The sequence below is a fragment of the Alligator mississippiensis genome, chromosome 13 (assembly GCF_030867095.1).
Source record: "Alligator mississippiensis isolate rAllMis1 chromosome 13, rAllMis1, whole genome shotgun sequence".
Taxonomy (NCBI): domain Eukaryota; kingdom Metazoa; phylum Chordata; order Crocodylia; family Alligatoridae; genus Alligator; species Alligator mississippiensis.
This window is the reverse complement of record NC_081836.1, coordinates 24,466,580-24,491,657: the sequence shown is the minus strand read 5'-3', so window position 1 is coordinate 24,491,657 and position 25,078 is coordinate 24,466,580. Positions and strand designations below refer to the sequence as shown.

General features: G+C 42.3%; 1 protein-coding gene across 3 annotated transcripts in view; it reads left to right on the top strand.

Annotated features, from left to right (window-relative positions):
• Nucleotides 1–25,078, top strand: part of ADCY9 (adenylate cyclase 9) — a 203,844-nt gene that overhangs the window by 149,227 nt on the left and 29,539 nt on the right. For all 3 annotated transcript variants that reach the window (XM_006266871.4, XM_014597457.3, XM_059716442.1), the window contains 3 exons: nt 2,657–2,759; nt 8,236–8,444; nt 23,532–23,691. In XM_006266871.4, coding sequence (XP_006266933.1) covers nt 2,657–2,759; nt 8,236–8,444; nt 23,532–23,691 — 472 coding nt within the window. The remainder of the gene's footprint in view (nt 1–2,656; nt 2,760–8,235; nt 8,445–23,531; nt 23,692–25,078) is intronic.

Below are 25,078 nucleotides of genomic sequence, written 5' to 3'. Positions count from 1 at the left end.
GGATAGCAGTGGTGATGAGTGAATCTCATTCCCCCTTTCCTTCACTCAGAGGTGTAATTATCAGGGTTTGTGCCTTCAGACAAGCTTGCTGGAGATGGGGAATTCTGGGGTGAGGAGGTACCTTTGAGTGCCAGAGAGGAGGGGGTCCTAAAACGGAGGCAGGGGGAATTCTTACTTGCTTCAGGGACTCAACCCTCAGCTGTAGGTGCCTGCCCATTGTGGGGTGTGGGCTAGGAGCCAAAGGGTTTACAGACACCTCTGCAGCACTGGCTACAGCTCCTATACACCCCATTTTCAAAATCCTAGATCTGCCAGCTTCAAAAGGAATGTAAAGAATATACTGGAACTCATGTAACCTGTGATGTGGTAATAAGAGCACTGAAAGAAGTCACAGAGATGCAGTTTTGAACCTCTTCTGAGTGAGGGAGGGGCCAAAGCCTGGGTCTCTTCATTTCTGGCATGTGCTTTAACTAACCACTTAGCTCTTGGTGGTGAAAAACATGGGAGCACCTCTTCTAACACCCAACAATTATAGATTTTTGGCAGATATAATGTAACTTGTGCACGCTCAACATGTGCACATAGTATAGCAGCATCCCTGTCTGTCCATTGCATAGCCTACCACATGTGCTCTGGATTTGTGTGGACGCATAAATTTCCATAATGAATGGCTAAAACAATCGCAAACTGCATGTAAGTGCCAAAAAATGTCTCTCAGCTGAAAAATTACCATTTAGGCACAAAGTGAAGTAAAATTGGCTCTCAGTTTTTCAGTCACTGTTCTCCATTTAACTTCTTCCCAGTTCCTGTTTTACAAGACTTGTATCTATTTTCATTTTATACATAGCGTTAGGAAGTATATTTCTTTAATTATTTATAAATGTCTATCCTCTTTTCCAATTCATCCTCTTCCAAAATTGTATTTTTCCCAGGCCATGCTCAATAGAAGTTCCATCAACCTTTATTTCTATTTTTCATGATTTTCTCTAAAAAATGTGAGTCGTGTATTGTATTGTTTGTTTAAAACATATATAAAGACAAAAAATTGAAGTTGCAGAAGCAGCATAAATTATATTTTCTTGCTTTTGATGGTTTATCACAGGCTCTGATATTCTTAACTATTCAATGAATATGACTCCAGCTAGATGGCTGGCTAGCCTCCTTTTAAAGACTCCCAGGGTAGGGGTAAGCACCACTTCCCTTGCAAGTTGGTTCCAGCTCCTAGCCGCCCTGACAGTGAAGTAGTGCCTCCTGATATCTAGCCTGATCTTTGTCTTTTTGTTTTTTATGAGATGTTTCCATTTATTGCAAATGATTTGGGGGAGTGTGACAAGGACACCTTCTAGGCCCACCCCTGTCTCTGGGGCAAACCACCCACCTTGTTCACCTGCAATGCCTTGTTGGTAAATGATTAGGATGTTAAATAGGTGGGAGGCTGCCCTTTGTGTGCCAAATGTCCATGGGCAGTATAGGGGTGTAGGTTGTAGCCGTGTTGGTCTAAGGACATAGGCAGACAAAGTTCCTTGGGTGAATTTGATATCTTTTAGGCAGTATATGCATTCTCCTACCATCCCTTTGTGTGTCTCATGCCTCGCACATGTCACACTATGTCATGATACTCCGACTCAAGGCCAGGCCAAACTGGGCACACAGTTGGATCTTTAGCATACTGCCCTCTTTGAGGCCACACACACACTACCCCCTCTCTCACCGGAGCCTCTTGCATTCCACCAGCTCTCAACTGGTCTCTTGCATACTGCCTATCCAGGCCACATTCACTCCTCCCTACACAAAGAGATCCTCGGGCTTTGCTCTCCACCCCTCAGTCAGCTCTGGCATGGTCTTTTGGGCTTCTCCTGTGACCCTCACCCAAACAGGACCGAGCAATTGCTCAACTATGGGCCTACTTCGCCCATAGCCCCAGACCACCCTGCCCATCTCTCAGGACACAACTCTGCCCCTTACACTGGGGCCTGGAGTCTTCCACCCTGACAGGTTCCCAAAACCCCATGGGACTCGGCGCTTCTCCCAACCTTATCTCCACCCCCCATTCTCTTAGTAAACCACCCAAAGGTAGGGGCAGGGGCTTAGGTGTCCCAATCCGCCTTACACCAGCTAGATTCTCTGTCCTGGCATTTGAGTGGTCCTGCCCTGCCACAGGCAGGTCCACCAGACCTTCCTATCCCAGGAGGGTGCAGTTTTAGGTCATGTTTAAGACCAGGAGCCTCCAAACCATCCCCCCTAGCTCCTGCCCGTACCTCCCAAGTTGTTCATGGAGCCGGAGCTCAGCAGGGCGATGTTTCTTCCCTGCTGTCTGATCTCAAACTGTCTCTACTCTCTGAGCTGGGCCCTAAAATGCCACCCTTAGCAGCCACGTGGGAGCTCCCTGCTCCAGCCCTTTAAGTGACAGACACCAAAAAGGGTGTTGTCACAGGGAATTTTGACTTCCAACTCAAAAATACACACTGTAGGTACTGGAGCTGCTGGTGTGTGGTAAATTCCTCATAGGCTGAAATTATTAAAAGTTCCAATATGACACTGGAAGGAGAAACCAAAGAGTGAGAATCCTGTGAAATGGTATCTTGAAAGAAGGATTCCAGCTTAGTTAAACTCCTTTCCTTTTAAAATCTTCATGTAATCTCTCTTTTCTCTTTAGCCTGATGAAAGACTATTTCTTCAAACCACCTATTAACCAGCTGAGCCTGAACTTTCTGGATCGGGATTTGGAGATGACCTACAGGACCAGCTATCAGGAAGAGGTGGGTTTTTCCCTGAATTGATTTACCTTTTAGTACTCTTTCCATATAGTCTGTAGGAGCCAAATACCATATTTACTCCAATCCAAGACAAGGTTTCTTTCCCCATTAATCTGCAGCAACCATCTGTCCTTCCTCTTCACCTACCCCCTTGCAGCCTCTGCCCCATCTTCCACCCCTCCCCACTGCTCACTGTTAGGCATGGCTCTGACTCTGGTTCTGGCTCTGTATCTGTCTCCATCCCAGTTATGGAGCGCTTGCAAGCTCCAACTTGTGCCCAGCCTTGCAGCAGTGTCGTGGGGCTGGAGCTGCTGCTACTGTGTGGCTGGGCAGGTGCCAGAGTTTGCACATGCTCTGTGCCCAGGAGGGAATGGAGCCAGAGCTGTACCTGGCTGTAAGCAGCGACAGGATAGGCGGGGGTGTAGAGCCTGGGGGGGGGGAGGGGGAGACAAGTGGTGAGGGCCACTTGCCCCCCAAAGCTGTCTCCCCCTGTGCTGCCACTTTCCTCACTACAGCAGTGTCATAATTTAAGCCAAAATCTAATCTAATCCAATAATTAGATTATATACATGAAAATTGTAAAAAATTGTTACACTTTCCATATATAAAATCTAATTATGTGGGAGTTGTCTTAAATTCAAAGTCATCTTGTATTTAGGCAAATACGGTACACTCATTTTGCAAAGCCATTACACTTATCAGCTAGAATGCTAGGGTTTCAGGTATGAGCTGTTTCTTAATGCTGGTGTCTTTCTAAGAAACTACCATCTTATTTTAGTTCACCTAGCTTGATCAGCAATCTAATTTTAAGCCTTGAAGATTGACATTCTGTATTTATCTGGTAAAATTTCAGCTGTTAAATTTATACCTGTAGCAAGTTGTGCTTCAGGGGTGGCTGTGATGGCCCCTGGTGGCCACACAACCCTTGCCCTGCTCTGGCTCTAGGATAGCCTCCTTTCATTTTGCCCGCCACCTCTGTATGTAACTATGGATTGCTAGAAAGGGAGGCTGGCTAAGGGTCCTAGAGTGAGCCCTAATTTCTTCTGACAGCCAGCCAGAACCACCTGGACCCCTTGGGTCTCAGTCCTACTTCATGCTTGGTCCACCTGGTCCCCTCAGTGTACTTGTAGCCGTAAAGGTTATTCATGGTCTCCAACCTCCCCTACAGCAGTGTCCATGCATCAGAGGTGTCACTACACTGTCACTGACACAGAAATAAGCTAGGGACCACAAATAAAGAACAAATTTTGCAAGTTTCAATTTTCAAAAGTTAATGAAAGTTAACTTTTGAATTTATTTTCAAAGTTATTTGAATAGCTAGTAAGTAGCATTTGCTTCTTACTTCCAACTCTGAGCTGGTTAAAGCTTTAACTCTAAATGTAAAATGGAGTATGATATTGTAACAGAGAGCCTCAGGGTCTCTGTCACTTTAACCTCTGTTACTTTAGCCTTGTTAGCCTTATGTTACAATAAACACAAGAAACAAGAAAAAAATTAAAGCTGTTACATGGAACAAAGCTGTTAGCAAATATTTGCTGCTGTTTATAAACCATTAGAGTCCTTGAAATTAAAAACAATGTGCGTATGGATGTAAGTAATAATATTTTCATACACTATTTACAGTACAGTAACTCTAGCTCTTTCCAACTAGAAGTAAAAGAAAGAACAAGAACTACATCTTTATATTCAAAAAATAATTTTCAAAAATGCTCAGATTGCTAAGTTCATGTAGGCATTCACAAAACCTAGAGAAATCGTGTATCATGGTAGTAAGATTTTACCTATTTGGATATTAAAATGGGTATGTTATTCGTAAATGTCAAAGCAACAAATATGCTTATATCAAAGAATCAGAAGAAAACCTAAACCAGCTTCACACTTTCATGCTTTTATATGCTACAAACATTACAGAAAAAGTATTTTATAAAGGTTTGAATTTTATTTTATTTTGAGTTTTTTAATTCTTTGACCTGTAAACCCAGATGCCTCAATGTGTTCCAACTGTATGGCTATAAGTAAGCCATACAAAAATAAAAAATGACCTAGAGTAGTTTATCTGTTTATAAGTCATGAATCTGAGATCTTATACCTCTTGACAAGAGAGTTATATCCCCTGCTGTAATATGCAAGTCTTTCCTTTGCAGTGATATCCCTTGCAGTTTGGAAACATAACACTTTTAAGGCCTTGACTTTTTTTTAAATTCAGAAAAGTGGTTCCCTGTTCAGGACTGAGTATATCCTGCCATGGGGTGTGAAATTATTGTCATGATGGATAAGCAGCTTTGGAGACATGAAATAGTATTTAGGCCTTAGGGTAAGAACTGCAAGGAGACCCAGCATTATCAAAGTATTGTAAATATCTATCTTGTAGAGAAACTTTGTAAAAGTCGTGTCAGAAGCTTTCATTGGCTCTTTAAGTGGGCATTTTAGTGTGGGTTAAAAGAGCTTTACCATATATCTGCTCAGAGATGTGGAGCAGAAAATTTTCCAGTACTTTATTTTTCCATGGGAAATTTTCCATTTCTAAAAATGTATTGTTCCATAAAATTCATTAGTAACAATAAATGGATACCAATACAATATTGGGCAAGCTTGGCAGTTTCAAAGTTATAATTAATGTTTTTCGGGTGATTATCCCTAGGAAGTGTGAGAGAGAGTATATATATATGTTTTATTGATTTGTACACAGAAGAGTAAATACACTCGCATAATAATTCATACCAAAAATCAAGTTATGAATTCACAAATTGACTGTGCAGGTCAAATCAAAAGCAAAGCACAGCATATCATGCACAGTTCTTTGGGTGTGCTAAAATTAGTGTGTCAACAGTTTTCAGTTCCTTCATTTTTTTTCTTAAATTTAAACAAATAATGTAAAGGAAGTACATGCTATTGTGTATTGTCTTTACATTTTTACGAGTATTCCAATAAAAATAATTGCTTTCAACATAAAGCTTTGAATTTGTTTGAATATAACATTTAAACCACATTAAGTGTGCTGTATTTAATTTTTTTCCTAATAAAATATTTCAGTTCAAATATGTGTGGCTATTGGGACATAACATTAACATGGGGTACTTTTTTAGTTTTGTTTACTAGATAAAAGTCAAATAAACATGCTAAATCAGATCATGCTCTATTTAGGGCATTGAAAAATTTTCCAGAAAAGCCACATCTTTGTATTTGCCTCACAGTAACTACTCTTACATATACTTTCATTGCACAGTAGGTAGAAGCGCTGGGCTAAGCTTTTGCACTTCGCAGGATTAACCGGCTAGTACTTCTCTGTGGGCAGCGGCAGCATACAGTACAGCAGCAACAGCTGGAGGTTCACTGCTGCAGGGTGAGAAAGCACCTCGTTGTTTTGGTGTTGAGTGGCCATTTAAAGACCGGTTTTCAGTGATGGAAAAATAAGTTACATCCCCCCGCAGCAGTGGACCTCCAGCTGCTGCTCTTGCCCTGTTCACCACTGCTGCCCTGCCCTCCCCATTGCTGGAGCCAGAGCTGCTGCAGAGAAGGTGCATGCGGAGGGCTATAGAAATGGGAGAGTGAGGCATTCCTAGCTCCATTTTATTATTGCCCCCTTAGTGTCTGGGACTCAACCACCTATCGTTATGCTATTGGCAATTCAGCTTCCACTTATTGCAGGATAAGTGTATGATAGTTAGCACAGTGCAGCTGACATGCAGTAAAACTTCCTCCCTTTTTGCCCATTGGTAAGCTGTTCATATGTCCGTATTCTAAGAATCCCAAAGGGAGTCAAGTTACATTTCCTTCTTCATGAATTTTGCCTTTTATCAGAGACTGTTCTTTAATGATTTTTCACTAAGAGCTAATAGTAACTGAATTTAAAACTGGTTTAAAATATGTGCTCATTGTTTGCTAATGATGTAGAAAACTTTGCTCTGTTTTCTGTTTTCATTTTTAAAAGTAAGTAACTCCCCAGTGAAAAGGGAAATTTTAAACTAGCAAAACATTTCTAAAACCTGTTGTCAGAATGTGGTTAGTAATTAGATGACATCATCAGGTTTGATCCCATGAGAATTCATTACTAATTTTGAACTCTGGTTTATGCTTTATGTTTGTTTAACTTGTAAGTAGCATTGTTTCTGGCAATTGAAATTTTGTTCAAGTGTTGAATAAATCTGAAAATCCTTTATTTAGGATTGCTCAGTGGGTTTTGTTTAGATTGTCCTCAAACTGAGAAAAAAGGTTGATTTTGTACCACTAACTTTAAATATTGTATTTTCCAGACTGGCACACATTTTACACAAAGGAAAAAATAAACTACAATAAAATGATCAAGTCACAACAGAATTTGAATAAAACCCATGCATCAATTCTAAATAAAGTATTATTGGATTTATTCAACGTTTGAACAGAATTTAAAAGGGGGATAAACTTTCAACCCCAGACCTGGTATCTTAATCATTTACAGTTAGAATAAATATTTGAGTATTTGCACCACTATTACATGATAAATTGATATAAAAGTACAAGCCTCATGTTTGTGAGAGCAGCACCCTATTGCACATTTGTGCACTGTCAACAACTTTGTTCCTTTCCTGTTACTAATGGTAAGATATTTGCTATGGTGCAATCATTTATTTTAACATGTCGACAATATATTTTAAAAATAATACTAACCTTTATATATTTTCCAAGACTTTTGCTTTTTTTCTTGTTTTAACTGCATACAGCTTTGTGTATGGCCTGAAGGATCTTGTTATAATAGATCTGTTTGGATTACAAGATATTGTACAACAGACCACTACTACAGAAATGGTGCCAGACAGCTGAATGCATTAGGCTGTTAAGAGCATAGAATGAGCAGCATATGATAAACAAGTTCATTTGTCAGTTCTGCTGGCTATAATTGGTATAGTATTTCTGTAAATCAAAAGGAATTCCTTTGCGGAATCAGATTGTCATCTCATGGCAGCTTTGAAAACAAGCTACTTTTTTTAAGCCTGATTCATTTGCTTCAGAATCTAAGTTGACTTTGAAGATAGTGAAGCTTCAAAAGAAAATAGAACTATACATTCTGTTCATTTCACCTGGGTTTTAATTTATAGCTTTACAGATGATTAAAGGAAGATGGGGGAGTTCACATCTCTAAGTCATTGTTTTTTAGTTCTAAATATTTTTATATAAACTTTACATGGTTTTTTATGCAGGCTTTCTATATTATTACCACACTAGAAACTTTTTGGTGCTCTTTAAAAATATTTCTGCAGGCAAGGGTGTAAATTTGATGATGTCTTTTGTTACATGACTCATCCCCTAGAAACTGAACTGAGGGCCCCAGTTTCTTTCACTGTGAACATAAAGTGCTTGTTTTGAATTGATAAGGAATGAAATTGCTGTATTTCCTCCTCCTCCCATTTGTTTTCAAATGATCTGTTGATCTATAATACAAAAGAATTAAGCACAAAAAGACTTGTTCATATTCTCTCCCCCACTCTTGTATTCCAAATAGGTTATAAGGAATGCACCTGTGAAGACATTTGCCAGTGCTACCTTCAGTTCACTCCTGGATGTGTTCCTCTCCACAACAGTCTTCCTTATACTCTCTATCACTTGCTTCCTGAAACATGGGATGGCCAGTTCCCCTCTCCCACCTGCAGCAGTTGTTGTATTCATCATTGCCCTCCTGTTGGAAGTGCTGTCCCTTATCGTCTCAATTAGGTAAAGTGAATGAAAGTCTCAAAAAAGGCTGATGTCACAGAAAGGTGACAACTGTTTTATTTATAGCTCAGTAACTTTTGATTAAAAGGTAATTCATAAGTTATTATTTATGGAAGACAAAATGTTGTAAATTTGTAAATGAAGGGTATTGATTATGATTTACTACAAATGAATCCATACATTGTAAGCCAAGTCTAATAGCCTATGTCCAACCTGAGATAGACAGAGTTTCAGATTTCTCTCTCGGGCTGTTTCAGCCACCGCAAGGATGCCATGGGGATGCCCTATTGCCCTATACTTACACGAGTGATGGGATTGAGGGTAAAAATGTAGTAGTTTTTAAAATATGAGGGTACTTGATTTTATCAATAGACATGCAAAGTTATTTGATGTGTAATAGACGCACAAAGAATCCACTCTGCTGAAAAAATTTTCAGTAGTCCTCGCAGGGTACATTCCCTAACCTTTCTCCTTAACAGTTTGTAGATTTTTTTTTATTCAGTAAAATCCTTACTTGTATGGCTCTCACAGGTCACAGTATCCAGAGCAGATGACTTGGTGCTTCCTTCCCATGAGTAAAGAGTAATGGAGTTTACATTATATAAAAGATAAGTGTTTCACTCTGAATACACTGTGCTTAAATGGCACTAGTAGCTAGGTACCTTCTCTTGACATTTTCACTGTGAAAGCCTGCTCTGTGCTATATCCAGGGTCTAACTAAACTGCAAGCAAACTGCTTCCTTCATTTTTCTGAAAGAAAATTGAGTGCTCTGAATGAAATGGGAAGCCCTATTTTTCCTTCCCTTTTCTTCAGTTTCAAAGCTTTGTTCTTCCAGGCAAGGTGGTGGGGACAGAGAACTTGATTCACCTTAAGGCTGAATTGAATATCTTTATAGAAGGAAGGGTATGAAAGGACAGGGATTTCTGGCTCAATAGTCTGTGTGTGAGATATTTGGAATTACATATTTGCAATCCCCAGGCTCGGGTATAGAAATAATTGTCTTGTAGAATAGCTGCCTTATGCTTCATTGCTTTTGTTGGTTACCAGTAGGAACCAAGAAGACTTCTTTTCTGTTTGTAAATCCTGCTGGTGTACAGTATTTTATTTGCAGGGCTGTTGATTGTACCCATGTTGGTCTAAGGATATAGGCAGGCAAGGTGCTTTGGGTAGATGCGATATCTTTTATTAGACCAGCTAAATAGTTTGAAAAAAGTTCTTTGCAAGCTTACGGGCGCACACACCCTGAATGCCTGAAGAGGGGCGTGTGCGCCCGAAAGCTTGTGAAGAACTTTTTCCAATTATTTAGTTGGTCTAATAAAAGATATCACATCTACCCAAAGAAATTTGCCTGCCAGTGTTTTATTTTGCCTTCTGAAATATTGGGATGTCGGTCATAGCTAAAGCGGCGGGGGGGGGGGGGGGGGGGGGGGGGGGTGTTAACTGTGGTGTGTTGATGCTTCTGCTTCTACTTAGGAAACGCAGAAGTTCTGGCTAGAAGGTCTTCCTTTTCTGCTCAAGATCATACTAATTGCCAAAGTTGCATTAGGATGGAATTTTTCATCTAGCTCAGACTGGAATGAACTGTGAAGATTTTGCTTTCCTCTAATTTGAGGCATAGCTCTTTTTTCCTAGGATCTTCTGAGACTGTATTAATCAATGACTCCCTTATCATTCAGAGGCATTGCATTGGCGTTTCCCTCATCTCCCCTGCTTTTGTCTATGGTATTATACTACAATGTTCATGGTGTTTTCAGTACTGTTCCTTGTATTTGTCTGTGAGAGTTTGAAGTGCTGATTTTAGATTCCTTGGGTAAATGATTGCCAGCAAATGGTAGGGACTGTGGAATTGATGGCCCAGGAGGTTCTTCCAGTCCTATGTTCCTAAGGGTGGAGTTGCATGTTAACACTTAAACCAGACTAAATTACGGAATGTTAGGTGGTGTTAAAGTTAGACAATGCTGTGAGTAGCAACACATTAAGAGTTAATACCATTTCTTGGCTGCACAACTCTGACTTGTTACTAAAGGGCTGGTGAACAGGGGTGTGGCTAGGAGCCAGGACACCTGGATTCTATCCATTCTTTGGGTTGTTTGGGAGCTGAGATGCTGGAGGACTGCAAATTGCTTGTTTTATCCCTGTGGAGCAGACTGAAGTTCTCCTGACATGAGCTATGAGTTAACCTTTTTTAGAAGTGGCATAATTTTGAGACACTTAGAAGGCACTTAGCACAAGGTAAGAAGCTTTAACATGTGGACACTTGCGTTTTAAGTATCCATAGCATGGTCTAAGTGTAACATGTAACTCCGCCCTAAGAGGCATTAAAGAGAAAAAATGAAACTTGAGCTTTTCTTCCTTAGGGCTGTTTCTTATTCCTGATTCCCTCTGATGCCTTAGTCGCTAATGTTTCCCTGAATATACTTTGCATACTGTGCAAACAATACATCCTTTAAGCTAAAGTTCTTCTGATCTCTTTCCTAAAAAGGTCTAGCTATGGGTTTAATTTAAAAAAAATGCAAATGATGACTTGCTACTAGGAAGCTCCACTGCGGGACCTCTACTGTGGGGTAGGGGTCCCACAATGCACAAGCTCCACTGTGAGTTCCCCTACTGAATACAGGGTGGCAGCCCACAGTTGATCCCTCTGAAAAGGCAGAGCTCCTACATACTTCACATTGGTATTCCTGAAATCAGATGGGAGCTGTTCACCTGTCCAGAAGCCCAGGGAATATAGGGAAGACAACAGTCCACATGAAATCAGTCCTGAACAGGTGAGGGTACTCTTAGAACATTTGCACGTTTTCAAGTTTGCTGGACCAGATGACCTGCATCTGAGAGTCCTGAAAGAACTAGCTGAACTCATAGCAGGGCCTGTGGCAAAGCTGTCTGAAGAGTTGTGGAACTCAGGGAGTAGTCCTGAACGACTGGAAGAGCTCTAATGTGGTACCCACCCATCTTTAAGAACGGCAAGAGGAACAACCCTGCAAACTAGACCAGTCAGTCTGACTTCGGCCCTGGGAAAATTCTTTGAAAAAATTATCAAGGAGGCCATCAACCACAAGCTCGTAATTGGTGGGGTATTAAGAAGCAGCCAGCACAGCTTTGTCGAGGGTAAGTCACACCTAACAAACCTAGTGTCCTTCTCTGACCAGGTGATTAACCAGCTGGACAAGGGACATGAGGTTGACATCATTTACTTAAACTTCAGCAAGACCTTAAGATATAAATTGAGGAGTCAGTGGGAGAGAGATGGCTGGGTATGGGGGAGAAGGGGGATGAATGTAGCAATTAAATAGTGGAGAGGTACCTGGGGAGTCAAATGTCAGGCAGGTTATAATGTGTCATAAATCCAATGTCTATATTTAGTCCATAATTTTTTGTATCCAGGAGGTTGATGAAGTGAAGTTCATAAGCTCATCTCTGAACTTTTGTAAGTTTCCTTTGAGGATTAGAACCGAGAGATTGGAGAGAGAGTGGTTTGTCTTGTGAGAAATGTGCCCTTCACTGGTAATTGGGTGTTCTTGTCTTTGATAGATTTCTGGTGTGCATTCATTCTGGTGTGCAGTTGTTGTTTGGTCTCTCCTACGTATTTTTCATCAGGGCATTTGGTGCATTGGATGAGATATATTACATTCTGGAGGTGAGCAGGGACCTGGTCATCCCCCCCACCGGGATCCCCGATGGTCCCAGGGGAGGCGCAGCCAGGCTCAGGGTCAGTGAGGACCTAGTCAGGGAACTTCTGGAGGGATTGGACATGTTCAAATCAGAAAGCCCCGATGATCTCCACCCCAGAGTGCTGAGGGAATTAGCAGAGGTCATTACGGGACCTGTGGCACAGCTTTACAAGCACTCATGGTGCTCTGGTGTTATGCTAGAGGACTGAAAAAGGGCCAACGTGGTCCCCACTTTCAAAAAAGGAAGGATGGAGGACGCAGGAAATTATAGGCCTGTTAGTCTTACCTCGGTCCTGGGGAAGCTCTTTGAGAAAATTATCCAGGTGCACATCTGCTAGGGGCAAGCAGGGGAGTGTATGCTTAGGGGCAACCAACATGGGTTCATTAGAGGCAGGTCCTGTCAGACCAACCTGGTGGCCTTCTATGACCACGTCACAAAATCCTTGGATGCAGGTGTCACAGTGACGTAGTCTTTCTGGACTTTAGGAAGGCCTTTGACACTGTCTCTCACCCCATTCTCATTAAAAAATTAGGAGATCGTGGTGTTGATGCCTACACAGTCAGATTGGTTGCCAATTGGCTGGAGGGTCGCACCCAGAGAGTGGTGGTGGACGGGTCATTTTCAACCTGGAGGGATGTGGACAGTAGGATCCCCCAGAGCTCGGTCCTCAGGCCCACACTGTTCAACATCTTCATCAGCAACTTGGACGAGGGGGTGAAAAGCACCTTGTTCAAATTCATAGATGACACTAAGATGTGGGGAGAAGTGGGCATGGTAGAGGGGAGGGACAGGCTGCAATTGGATCTGGACAGGTTACAGGGGTGGGCAGATAAGAATAAGATGGGATTCAATACTGACGACTGCAGGGTACTGCACCTAGGGAGAAAGAACCAGCAGCATACCTACAGGCTGGGGAACTCCCTTCTTGTCAGCACAGAGGCAGAAAAGGATCTTGGAGTGATTATAGACTCCAAGATGAATATGGGTCGCCAATGTGGGGGACGCAGTCAGGAAGGCTAATCGCACCTTGTCATGCACCCACAGATGCATCATGAACAGGTCCAAGGAGGTGATCCTCCCCCTCTGTGCGACACTGGTCAGGCCGCAGTTGGATTACTGCGTCCAGTTCTGGGCGTTGCACTTCAGGAGGGATGTGGATAATATCAAGAGGGTCCAGAGGAGGGCCACTCGCATGATCAGGGGTCAGCAGGGCAGGCCCTACGAGGAGAGGCTACAGGACCTGAGCCTGTTCAGCCTCCACAAGAGAAGGCTGAGAGGGGATCTGGTGGCTGTCTATAAACTGGCCAAGGGAGACCAGCAGGCAATGGGAAAGTCCCTGTTCCCCCAAGCACTACTGGGAGTAACAAGGAATAACGGCCATAAGTTTACTGAGACTAGATTTAGGCTAGACATCAGGAGGCACTACTTCACAGTCAGGGCGGCTAGGATCTGGAACCAACTTCCAAGGGAAGTGATGCTCGCTCTTACCCTGGGGGTCTTCAAAAGGAAGCTAGATTGACACGTTGCCAGGGTCATTTGACTCCAGCATCCTTTCCTGCCCATGGCAGGAGGTCGAACTTGATGATCTGCTCAGGTCCCTTCCGACCCTACCAACTATGAAATGCAAGGATGCTGATGGCTCTGTTGTGGGGTGTAGTAATTGTGGGGGTGGTGGAGATGTGTTGGTAGGTTTTGCATTTCTTGTCATGGCATGGTCTGGATCCATTTGGTGTGTTCTGGGCCTGAGGAAGCTTTTTCTTAAATATTTTCTTGGCATTGGGCTTCTTTTCAAAAGTATATTGAAAGTGTTATCTCCAGTTGCAAAAGTACAGTGTGAAGAATGTCCTTCTCTCCCACCATTTGACACCTTACTGCTTTAACTTCCAATAGATTTTATTAGAAGTATAAGGGAGCTTCATGTTTCCAGCACTGCATTTTATAAAATGTATCTTGTAAAATGGGTATTGACCAGCTACAGCTTTCAACATGTAAGGGTTATGTAAACAGTTGCACAAGAAGACAGTATATACTATATAAGAATCCATCCAGTTATGACCTAAGTGTAAATACAGGCATTTTGGGTTTTTTTTATCTAGTTGTTTTCAGCAGTGTCCTCTTGTTCTGAAGTAAAAGCCAGTATAAATAGGATTCCTAAAGAGAATGCTGTGTCTGTGACACACAGCTAGCATCCTTGTTAGCCAGGTGCATTCCAGGGACATGGGGCTATGTCCTGATATTGACAGCTGGATCACTCCAGCTCTATACATGAGGAAATATCTGGGAGTGCTTGGAATATCAGATTTATGATGCTGAAGTGCTACTGTAGATTTGTATGTGCATGTAGTAGAAGTGAGTGCAGTATCATCTTAGCTACAGAAATATTTTTCTGTTGAAAAATTATAGTACTTGCAATCTTAACAGAAAGAAATAGAGCAAGAGTGGCCAACTTGTAGCACTTGTGCAGAAAGCAGAGCAGCAGATCAGCAGGAGAGAATTAGAGAGGCACTCAAAGAGGGGGCAGGCATGCCTGCCAAAAACGTTAGCCCTCACTGAAACAGAAGAATGAAAAATAGCTTTCTCTGAGTTGACTGTAACAAAGTGGTGTCCTCTGCTTGACTACTGCCAGAAATGCCCCGCCTTTAAATAGTAAAGTGATGATGATCATACAGTTAGATTTGTCAAGGTAATGCAGCCTACAAGCTAGGTTATTTTATTTTGTAATGGCCATTAGGAGAACAGGTTCTCTGGGACTAGAGTTCCATGAACCAGCTCCACTTGTAGTGTGACTTACGTACAGCTACAGGATGCAGCAGGCGACTGTGCGTTGTCTCTGCATCTATACATTTCATGCATCCTTAATTTACTATTTAGTATCCCACTGGTTTCCACTTTAACTTCCCAGTGCCTTTGTTTTGAAATGTAGGGACTGATTGGAATGTTCTTCATCAGTCATTTATGTTTGAATTCTTTGTTTGAAACGCAGTGGGCACATCTGCACGAGACATTTACTATGGGGTTGCCTAATTAGCTCTGCAGTAAACATCTTGGCATCTACACTTGCAGGGCTATTAGACTGGAGTAAACTAATGAACTCTGCAGCAGGACAGTACTTGTATTTACTTGTATTTACTAGTACAGGGTAATATTTACAAGTACTACCCTGCTGCAGAATTTTTTACTCCGCAGCACTGGACATGTAGATGCTGATACGGCTGGCTGGGGCACAAGGTTGCTTCAGTGCAGGAGCTGCCTACCAGCTAGCCCCACATTAGAGCACCCTAGTGCCACAGCCAGGCCCTCCACAGCACATTAAGCTGGGTCAGAGCCACCCAGAGCTGGCAGTCGGCTCTGTCCCAGTTCAACTTGCTGCGTCCTGGCCGCATGTGAAGACATGGCACCCAGTAGCTATAAAGCACCGGAGTTTATTGCATCATATTAATATGCAGATGTAGACATTTCCAGCATGTATACACATAAACCTTTTAATACTTCAGTCCTATTCCTATTCCTAGCCCTTGATACAGCATCATTTGCTGATACTGCCTCTGCAACCATTAATCTGTCTGCATCCCCTGCTAGTGTCTGGATTTAATGCAGTGTTTCCTTTGCCTGATGGAAACAGGTTTGCTGCATCTAGCACAGGACAGTTCTTGGGCAGGCATTGTATTATAAAAGATAGGGTTGTATGAGGTTGAATGAAATTAGATTTAATATCAGAATGTGGAACTTTACTATAAATCCTGTTCCAGAAGATCACTGTGAGATAATATGTAAGTATTGCCAAATGTAGAATGTTGTATTCTTCTGGAATTCATTACTATTAATTTTTCAAACACTTGAATGTAGAAGTGACACCATCAGGGTGACTAACTGATCAAGTTTACCATGGGCTGATTATAATGGCTTCCACAGGGTGACAGTTGTCCTAGTATAGAGGTTCAGTACAAGGTCTTCTGCTTCACCTCATCCCTTCAGGGGTCTGGTAGCAGGCTAGTCTGGAGAAAGCTAGCTGCACAGTGGTATCTATGCATAACTTGCATGTCACAAAATCTGTCTCTCTGCCTGCCTATATGATGGTGGCACAGATGATCACTGTGGGAATAGGTAGGGGATGTCTTATAACTGCATATGTGGAGTTCTAGTAGCCCTAGTGCCACCTGCAACTGAAATGCAAGAGTTGTCACTCTTCTATTGTGTTGATTGGGGTTGCACCAATGAAGGAAAAGGGACATAGTGTGGGTACCTGAATTTCATTTCTCCTGGCATCCCACAATCCACCCATGTATCAACTCTTGCAGTATCATTCTGTTTCCCTGTGGTCATCTAAATGACAGTTTTTTAGTCATTTAAGTAGTACTTTTGTTACATATGGCAGATAGCCATTCTGCTCCTGGACACAACCCTGCATTCACAGATGGATATATATTCATGTACTGTGATGCAAATCCTAGAAACAAAATGGAGGTGGGGGTGGAGGTGAGAGGTGGAGAGAAAAGCCAGAGATTCAGGGCACTTTTACATGTGCTCCGGGGATAGGAAGGGGTAGCACTTTAATTAGAGTGACTTTTGGAGCCACTCTAATTAAAGTGCTGCAGTGTCTCATGTATCAGTGTCCCCATGCTACAAAATGGTGGCGGGGGCACTTGATCTAAAGCTTGTTCAATAAGCTTTAGTTCAAGTGCCCCCACCATCATTTGAAGCACAGGGGCACTGATTCATGAGTTGCTGTAGGCTATTGGAGAGCAGTAATTGCCATGTTCCAGCAGACTCGTTTAATCAAGTCTGCTCTGACACACTGTAATTACAGTGCATCAGAGCAGCCTCCACACTCATGTACAGGCACCCTCAAATTATAGCCCCTTCTTCCTCCAGTGTGTTTGAACCTGCATCTCTCAGACTTCCTGGCCTGGTACTGTAACAACCATGCTAGCAGGTCATGCATTACTTTGACCCTTGTCCAGCATTCTCTTGCAACCACCCAGCGATCCAGTTTCTAATGGAGCACCAAGGACGTGTCTGGATAATGCCTGACCTACGTCTTAGGTGCTAGTACACAGCTACAAGGAACATACGCATAGAACCAGCCTCTTGCATCACCAGTGAGTAGTCGGCACACCCACGTATGGATCTACACCACTAGGAAACTAGGAACTACATGTAAGTAAAAAGAATGCCACTTGAAAAATTATAAGATTACCACTTAGATGACTGTGGGGAAATAGAATGCCATCCTTAGGCTAGGGACAGAAATTACACATAAACTGGTATACTTGATAGGAAGCCAGTTCAAATTTGTAGCACAACAGAAGTTCAGTGCACATAAACTGCTTTCAAAATGGCCAAAACTGGTTTAAGATAAACTGAGATGGATATAGAGGTTAAATCAGTTTATTAAACTTCTGTCCCAGATCTCCTCCAAATTCAAGTTAATTCACAGTCCCCCAGAAACCCAGGATGCTTTGTTACCTTCCCTGCAAACCCCCCATCATAGGGTAGGTGGGCTAGCTGTGGCCCAAGCTGTCTGCTCCAGCTGAGCATGGAAGTGTTCTCTAGTGCACCCCCCCCCCCAAACCATCCCCTCCCCCCCGGCTTTTGGCCTAGGCCAGTGCAGGTATGTGGCTGCATTTCTGGAATCAAAAGTCAATGTCTTTTCACTTACTTATTTGTTTGATCTATGCAGCTTAGACTAACCTGCGAAGATTGAATTGGTTCAGCCTTGTGCTGTTTGACTGTGTGTATTTAGCTTTAATGTTTGCATTTTGTATGGAAAAGTGATCTTCACATTTAAGTAAGCTTACCGTGGAATCTTCAAGACCTGGACTAAATCTTCTTCCACTTAAATCACTGACGGCACTTTTACACGTGCTCTGGGAGCCAGAGGGGGAGGGGGCACTTTAATTAAAGCAGCTTCAAGAGCCACTCTAATTAAAATACTGAAGTGTCTCATGTATTAGCATCCCCATGCTTCAAAATGGTATTGGGGGTTCTTGAACTAAAGCTCATTCAATGAGCTTTAGTTAAAGCACCCCTGCCACCATTTTGAAGTGCAGGAATGCCAATACACAAGATGTGGAGGCTGGCTGGAGCACAGTAATTACCATGCTCCGGCAGACCCAATTAATCCAGTCTGTTCCAACATGCTTTAAATACAGTGTTTTAGAGCAGCCTCCCAGCACATCTACTGGCAACCTGAGACTTTTACCTGAGCTGTCAGAAGTGATAGAGTTGGAAGTATAATACCCCATTTTCACTGTACATAATCTAGGATTTTTTTTTGCTTTGTAAAAAAAAAAATTGGTTGTCACAATTATTTCATATTAGCTTTTCATAGGTTTTTAGTTGTTTGGTAGGGTTTGTTACATTTTATTATTACTTTCTGTTTGAGTTTTTTTGGAGAGGTGGGGGTTGGGTGCTTGGGGATTTTTTTGTTTTATTTGTGCTTAAATGAAAATCTGTTAAGTGGATTTTGTATTTTCCAGTCTGTTTTAAAAGTCTAGTATCTCCCTCTTGTGGGACACTTGTTAAATTACAGTGCATCTCTGTCTCCTTTTTTTTTGCTATTCAAAATTTTTTATGAAGATAGGTGTTCCCATGTAAACAAAAAGGCTTGTATTAAATTGCAGTGTACGTGCATATAGATCTTCAAGTGCCCTTTATGTTGGAACAGGCCTGACCTTTGTCTCGCACTCCTGCCATGCCTTGATGTTTTGGTTTTCGTGGGGAGGTTAGGTAATTCTTTGGGTGAAGATCCATCTGGCTAGGCCACTGGTTCTTTTGCAGGGCCACCTTCCCCGACATCCGTTCCCTTTCTGCTCGGGTTTGTCGTGAAAGATTGTCACCAGTCCTATGTTAAGGTTCCAGTCTGGGCCCCTCTCTCTGGGTTCCTTCCATATTCCTTATACCGTCAGTTAACTCCTCTCGTCTCTCCTCTCATAAAATCACTATTCAGATGTTATGTCGACTGGTTATTTATAAACATAATGTTATGCACATTCACTCGTGGAGTGGTCAAATTAGTTCACTCCTTTTCTTTTAAGTAATCTTATAAATTCCATAATTCCATAAGTTAACTCACGTATGGGTTTCCCATTCACCCCCACAAATTCATTCAAACACAATAAATTAATTTACTTCATGCTTCCTAACCATTCCTATAAACTCATTCATAATTCGTAAATTAATTCCCTTCTTGCTTCTTGATCATTTCTCTAAGTTCATTCTCAGTCCCTAAATTAATTTTCTTCCAATCTCTTATCTATTCACGACACTGCCGTGCCTTTACCAGGTGCCTCAGGTACAGATCCCAACTCTGCCAATCCCCGGAATTGCCAGACTAGCCCCTTATGAAGCCGGCCACCCATTGTATTTATCTCTCTCTGTCAGGTTGGTCAGATCTTTACTTCAGGTTTGTCCTGGCTTCTGTGGGACTCATTGGTTTGGCCATCTGCATCCCACATCTCCACACAGGATGTACAGCTCTATGCCTAAGCCATACTCTCCCCTCTCTGGGAGATGCCAAATGCTGATCCGTCTTCTGGCTTTCTGTTCAATTGCCTGGCCAGTTCACTGGGCCAATGAGGGTGGGCTCCTCCAGACACGTGACCCTGTGCCCTAGGAGGCCTGCCTCTTCCCCAGGTTACCCCCAGACCCTTTTCCTGGTCTGCCTGTGGCCATGTGGTTCTCTTGGGTGTGCTCAGGTGAGTTCTTCCCTGGCCAGGCCAGCTTCTCTGGTTTGTAGCAGGGGCTTGACTCCAGCTCCTGCTACATGCAGTAACACAATAAAAGAGGAAAGAAAAGAAATGGAATCTTGAACCCTTAAAAGAATGTTGTAGTTCCTTCACAAAAACTATAAAAAGAAAGTTCAGAAATTAAAAATTGATTTACAGTAACAAACAATCAGACCATCTAAAGAAAAAGAATAATAATGTTAAGTCTATCCAAAGAACTTTAGCTCTGCCAAGCTTTCACCTTTCACTTCCATCATGCCTTTCATTTAAGTCTAAAATACAGTAGAAAAAGACATTTTTGCTTCTCAGTGAGTGAGCTGAGTAATTCTAAGTGTATGACTATTATTCTTTGCATATTTCTTTGATACCTGCATGTGAAACTTTGTTCCGGTAAGTGACCTAATTTTTGTGAGTAGTCCCCGGTACAGTAACTGCTAGTATGTACACATGACACACCACAGTATCAGGTAGGGTAGCGTGAAGCTTTGGTAGCAGATTTGATTCAGAGGAGATTCGGCTTGATTTGGTGGCCAAATCGAATCGGGAGACCCATTAAAAGGTCCAAATTGAATCAGAAGCCTCCAAATTGATTCAGAGAGATTTGGATATTTGGAAGGTTTGCAGCAAGGTCTCATGGATGCACAAAGGGACTGCCATCCCTGCTGTTTTCATCCTGCTTGGCCTTAACACACACAAGTGATATGAGTTTTACTTTCAACAATTTGAGGTGCACTTTCACAGAAACCCCTGCACTATCTCCTTGAAAGTTGGCAGGCTTCATGCCCTCAGCTACCATCCCTGCTGTTTTCATCTGAATCTGCAAAGAAAATTACAAAGTTATAGGTATTTTAGTGATTCCCTGTTATAGTCTATGGCCGAATCTCTGAATCCAAATCAGCCAAATCGAATTGCTGTCCCTCCGAATCGGCTGAATCTGAATCTGAAGTGAATGCTTGCTGCTTCATACAGGCCTAGTATCAGGCACAGATATCAAAGCTGGGTCTGAAGGAGCTAGCTTAGTTTCCAGAAGCATTCTCCTTGGATTGACTACCATTGCAGGGAAACTTAGCACAGCGCTTTGGGCAAAACACCATACTAATGCACCTTTACTGCTTCTGATACTTAGGCTAGCACCTTAATACCTAACTTGAATGTCCCTGTATGGTACTGCTTCATGACATGGAGGCCTATGCTCTGTACCCATGCTTTGTCTCACTGCATGAGAACCTTGAATAGTTGAAATTCCAGATATTTTTTAAACATTGTTGCAGGCAGTTCTCATGTGACAGTCATCTTTGGTGATGATTGATGAGATGTAAAACCATGTGTCTCTTTCTAGTAATTGGTCATATTGTTAAGAAAGACAGAAGTAGTTTAATGTAACAATATAAAGACAGATGCACTTTAATTTAAATTCTGTAATAATACAGTAGAACCTGGATTTTTGTATGGTTAAGGTCCTTAACCCCTTGTGAAGATGAGGGTTTGTGAATTAGCTAGGATATGTGTAGCTGCAGCAAATGGGTTTGGACCTTTAACTGCCCTATTTTCTGGGATATTGCACTTCCCCTAGTAAGACATGCATCTTGTTTTAGGAAGGCAGAATGAAGAAAAAAATATTTTTCCGCGGCCTTCCCTGCCACAGCATGGTCTCGCCATGGTTCAGTGCTCCTGGATACATGGAGGAGGGGAAGAATACAGTGCTTAGCATCACTCATAGCATCACTCATAGGGCTGTGCAAAGCTTTGGTCCCTGATTCAATTTGGTGGAGATTCAGCCCGATTCGGTGGCTGAACCTTTGAACCTGAATTGAATCAGAGGACCCTTTAATCTCTCCAGATCAAATTGGAGCCCTCCGAATCGATTCGGAAAGATTCGGCAATTCGGACATAGACACAGCTTTAAATGTTTTTTCTACATACCCCAAGGTACCAGGCGGCTCATGAATACTGCAGTGCTGGGGCACAAGGAACATCCCACGCAAGTGCAGTGGGCTCCCCAGTGTGCTCAGCAGCAGACCAGGAAGTGGACCAGAAGTACTTCCGGTCCACTTCCAGGTCCACTGGGAAACCCGCGGGGGGGGCCCCCTCGCGTCCCCCCAGCTCGGTGACTGGTGCCTTCTGGGTCTGGCCGGGAGGGCATCCAGGACCCGGAAGTAGACCGGAAGTACTTCTGGGTTCGCTGCCAAGCATGTGGAGCCCCCTTCCCTCCCCCCGCACTCCTGTGGGATGCTCCATGAGCCCCAGTATCACAGCGTTCACAAGCCACGCTGGTACCTCAAGGTACGTAGGAAAACTTTTAAAGCTGTGTCTATGTCCAAATCGCTGATTCTCTGAATCAGCATCTAATCTTCAGATTCGGCCAAATTGAATCAGGGACAGTGATCCGAATCAACAAATTGAATCACTGTCCCTGATTCGGGCTGAATCCAAATAGAATAGGTCCCGTTTTGCACACCCCTAATCATTCACCCCCTCTCCTTGCTCAAAGCTTTAACTCTGTCACAGTTGCTGCTGCTTCACAGCCAAAAGCTGTTGCCAATTTGGCAGAGAACTGGACTTTGCCCCCCTGCATATGCCTAGGGAGGCAGCACAGCCCCCAGCAGCCATTGCAGTGTTCCCATGTCTTCATTCGGGCACAGAAATCAAGTTCCGCACTTAAAACATACCCCCTAATTTTGGATGGCTAATTTTGAGGGGAAGGGTGCATGTGGTATGCAAGTAAATGTGGTAGTAAGCACCTTGAAGTAAGAACCATTTCTTCAGGAGCGTTTTGTACAGTGCCAGCTGCACTGATGGCTGCAATAATAAATACAAACAGGCCAGAAGAGAAGTGTGAGAGGTGTCAGCTGCCCTCAGCTGTGCTTGGCATGACTTCTTTTTGTACACTGAGGGTGCTGTTAATGGTGCCAGCTGTCAACCCATATCCTCCTCAAGTTCCTTACTAAGAGGTAACTAAGTCTGATTTCAGAGAGCTGGTTCTGATGGTTTTAAAATGTTAGAAAATCAAATACTTGAACAGTTTCTAAGTCTGCAGTTAACGTTCACAGATTTGCTAATAGCACATACAGCCCCACGTTTCAAGCACTTGTAATGTTACTGTAAACGAGGACTGTCCAGTTTCAAAGTGGCCAAGGATCTCATGCCCATATGCCACACCAGCAGGGGTCATACCAGCATGAGCCATGGCTCTCTAGCTGTAACCTGCACATGGACACCATCCCCCAACTGCATCCTATGCATCGACCTGCCTCCACCTTCTTATGTACACAGGGGCAGGAAGTGGGAGCTGGAGGAGATAGAGGGAGCTTGGAGAATATGGCTGCAGCTTCAGCTACAGTGATGGAGGCAGCAGCAGCCCCCAGGGCCACAAATTAACTGCCAGATGCCACCAGTTGGGCACCCGTATTTGAAACAAATTCTTTAACTTAATGAAAATTTTTAAATTAATAAATGGCAGACACCTATTTTTCACATGTTCTTAATTGCTAATGATTTTTCTTCAGTTTTTAAAAAATAAAATAACTTTTATCTTTTACCAATGCACACAAGTGACTACTGGAGGTTATTCTTTGACTGGTTATGCAACCAGGACTATAGCTACTGGAGTAACCGTATTCGTATAGGTGAGTACGGCATGTTGGCTGGTAATTTGAAAAAAATTAAGGTTGAGTGCTTTTGTTTCAGAATGGCATTCTTTCTGGAGGAGGTGATGACTTGCACTAAGCGTCTCCTGGAGGTGATTGCGGGCTGGCTGCCTCGACATTTCATTGGTGCAATTCTGGTGTCCCTCCCTGCTCTTGCTGTCTTTTCCCATGTCACCTATGAGTTTGAAACAAACATCCATGTAAGTTGGAGAATATTGTATTGCATAGTATTATCTAACTGTCTTAGATGTAACAGAGTTGGTTACCTGCCTTTCTGTCTTCTCCCAAGTTTCATTCCCTTTTTATTTTATATATATCTCAGTAGGGATAGGATTGGTTCTGTGCACTAGCATATATAATTAATTATGTAAGAACAGTGTAACCTACTTATCAAAACCATTATTATCTGAAAACGTTAACATACAAAATGGAGTCATATTAAATGTATATACATTATATGACTTAATGCAGTATTTCCCTTTTCAGTTAAAGTGTTTTGTTATATACATGTTGGTATTGCTAATAGTATAAAGCACCTTTTTCTAGTTTTTGATTTTAGATTTTAAAAATAGTGAAAATAAATATCAACACATCTCAGGAACTTTTTGTTATGTTGAAAAAAATGCCAGAGTTGGAACTCTTTATACAGTAAGGAACTGAAAATCCCTAATGACTTGCATGGCTCATTGCTAAAGTTCAGCAACAGAAATAATAGTAATGCTGGATTATGTCTTTTTGTTGTATGAACATCAACGCTGTGTTGGGAAACTGTCAAAATATGCTGATGTAAATATGCAAGATATAAATTATTGGGTTTCTTCAAAATGGGTCTCTAGCTATTTTTCCCTTCAGCAATTTACAAATGAAAGTGAAGATACTATCACCTTTTAACTATATATTTAATTTGAAGGAAATAAACTACAGTTTTCTTAATTGAAAATGGCAGAATCATAGGCCTGATCCTCAGAAATGCTAAGCAGTCTAGTGTTTGATTTCTTTATAGCCTTGTCTTACACGGTCACCACAGTGCTTGATCATCATCTAACTTTTTAAAAAATAAATCAAGTAAAGAGAACACTAGGATTTGGGTCTCTCTGTACCTCGTGGGCCATACCCATTGAATGCCTCAAGCAGTAGTGAGTAAAAGCATTGTATTCAGCAGAAGACCATTTATGAACTTCCCCTTCGTTTCTGTTGCAGGTCCCCCAGAGTTGTGGGGTTGTTGGTTCACTCTCCAAGAGATGTCCCAGATAGTCCTGCACTCAGTGAAGTTGTAACAGTTATGGAGCTCTGGGAACATGGAACCTATAGAGGGTCAGGTAAGCGTCATCTTTTACTATGACATGGTTTTGCAAAGTTTTTTTTTTTTTTTTTTATTCATAGCATTTTATACCCTCCCTGGATATAAAATAACAATTAAAAAAAAAAAACTTTCCAAAGCCATGCTTACGTAGTAAAACACGACACCTACTGACCCTCTTTAGGCTGGCTTCATGCTGGGGCATCACTTGGAGTGAGAATCAGTGCTCTGCCACTTTAGGAGACCTGAAATGGGAGAAAAAAGTAAGTTTAAACTAAGTTGTGTGT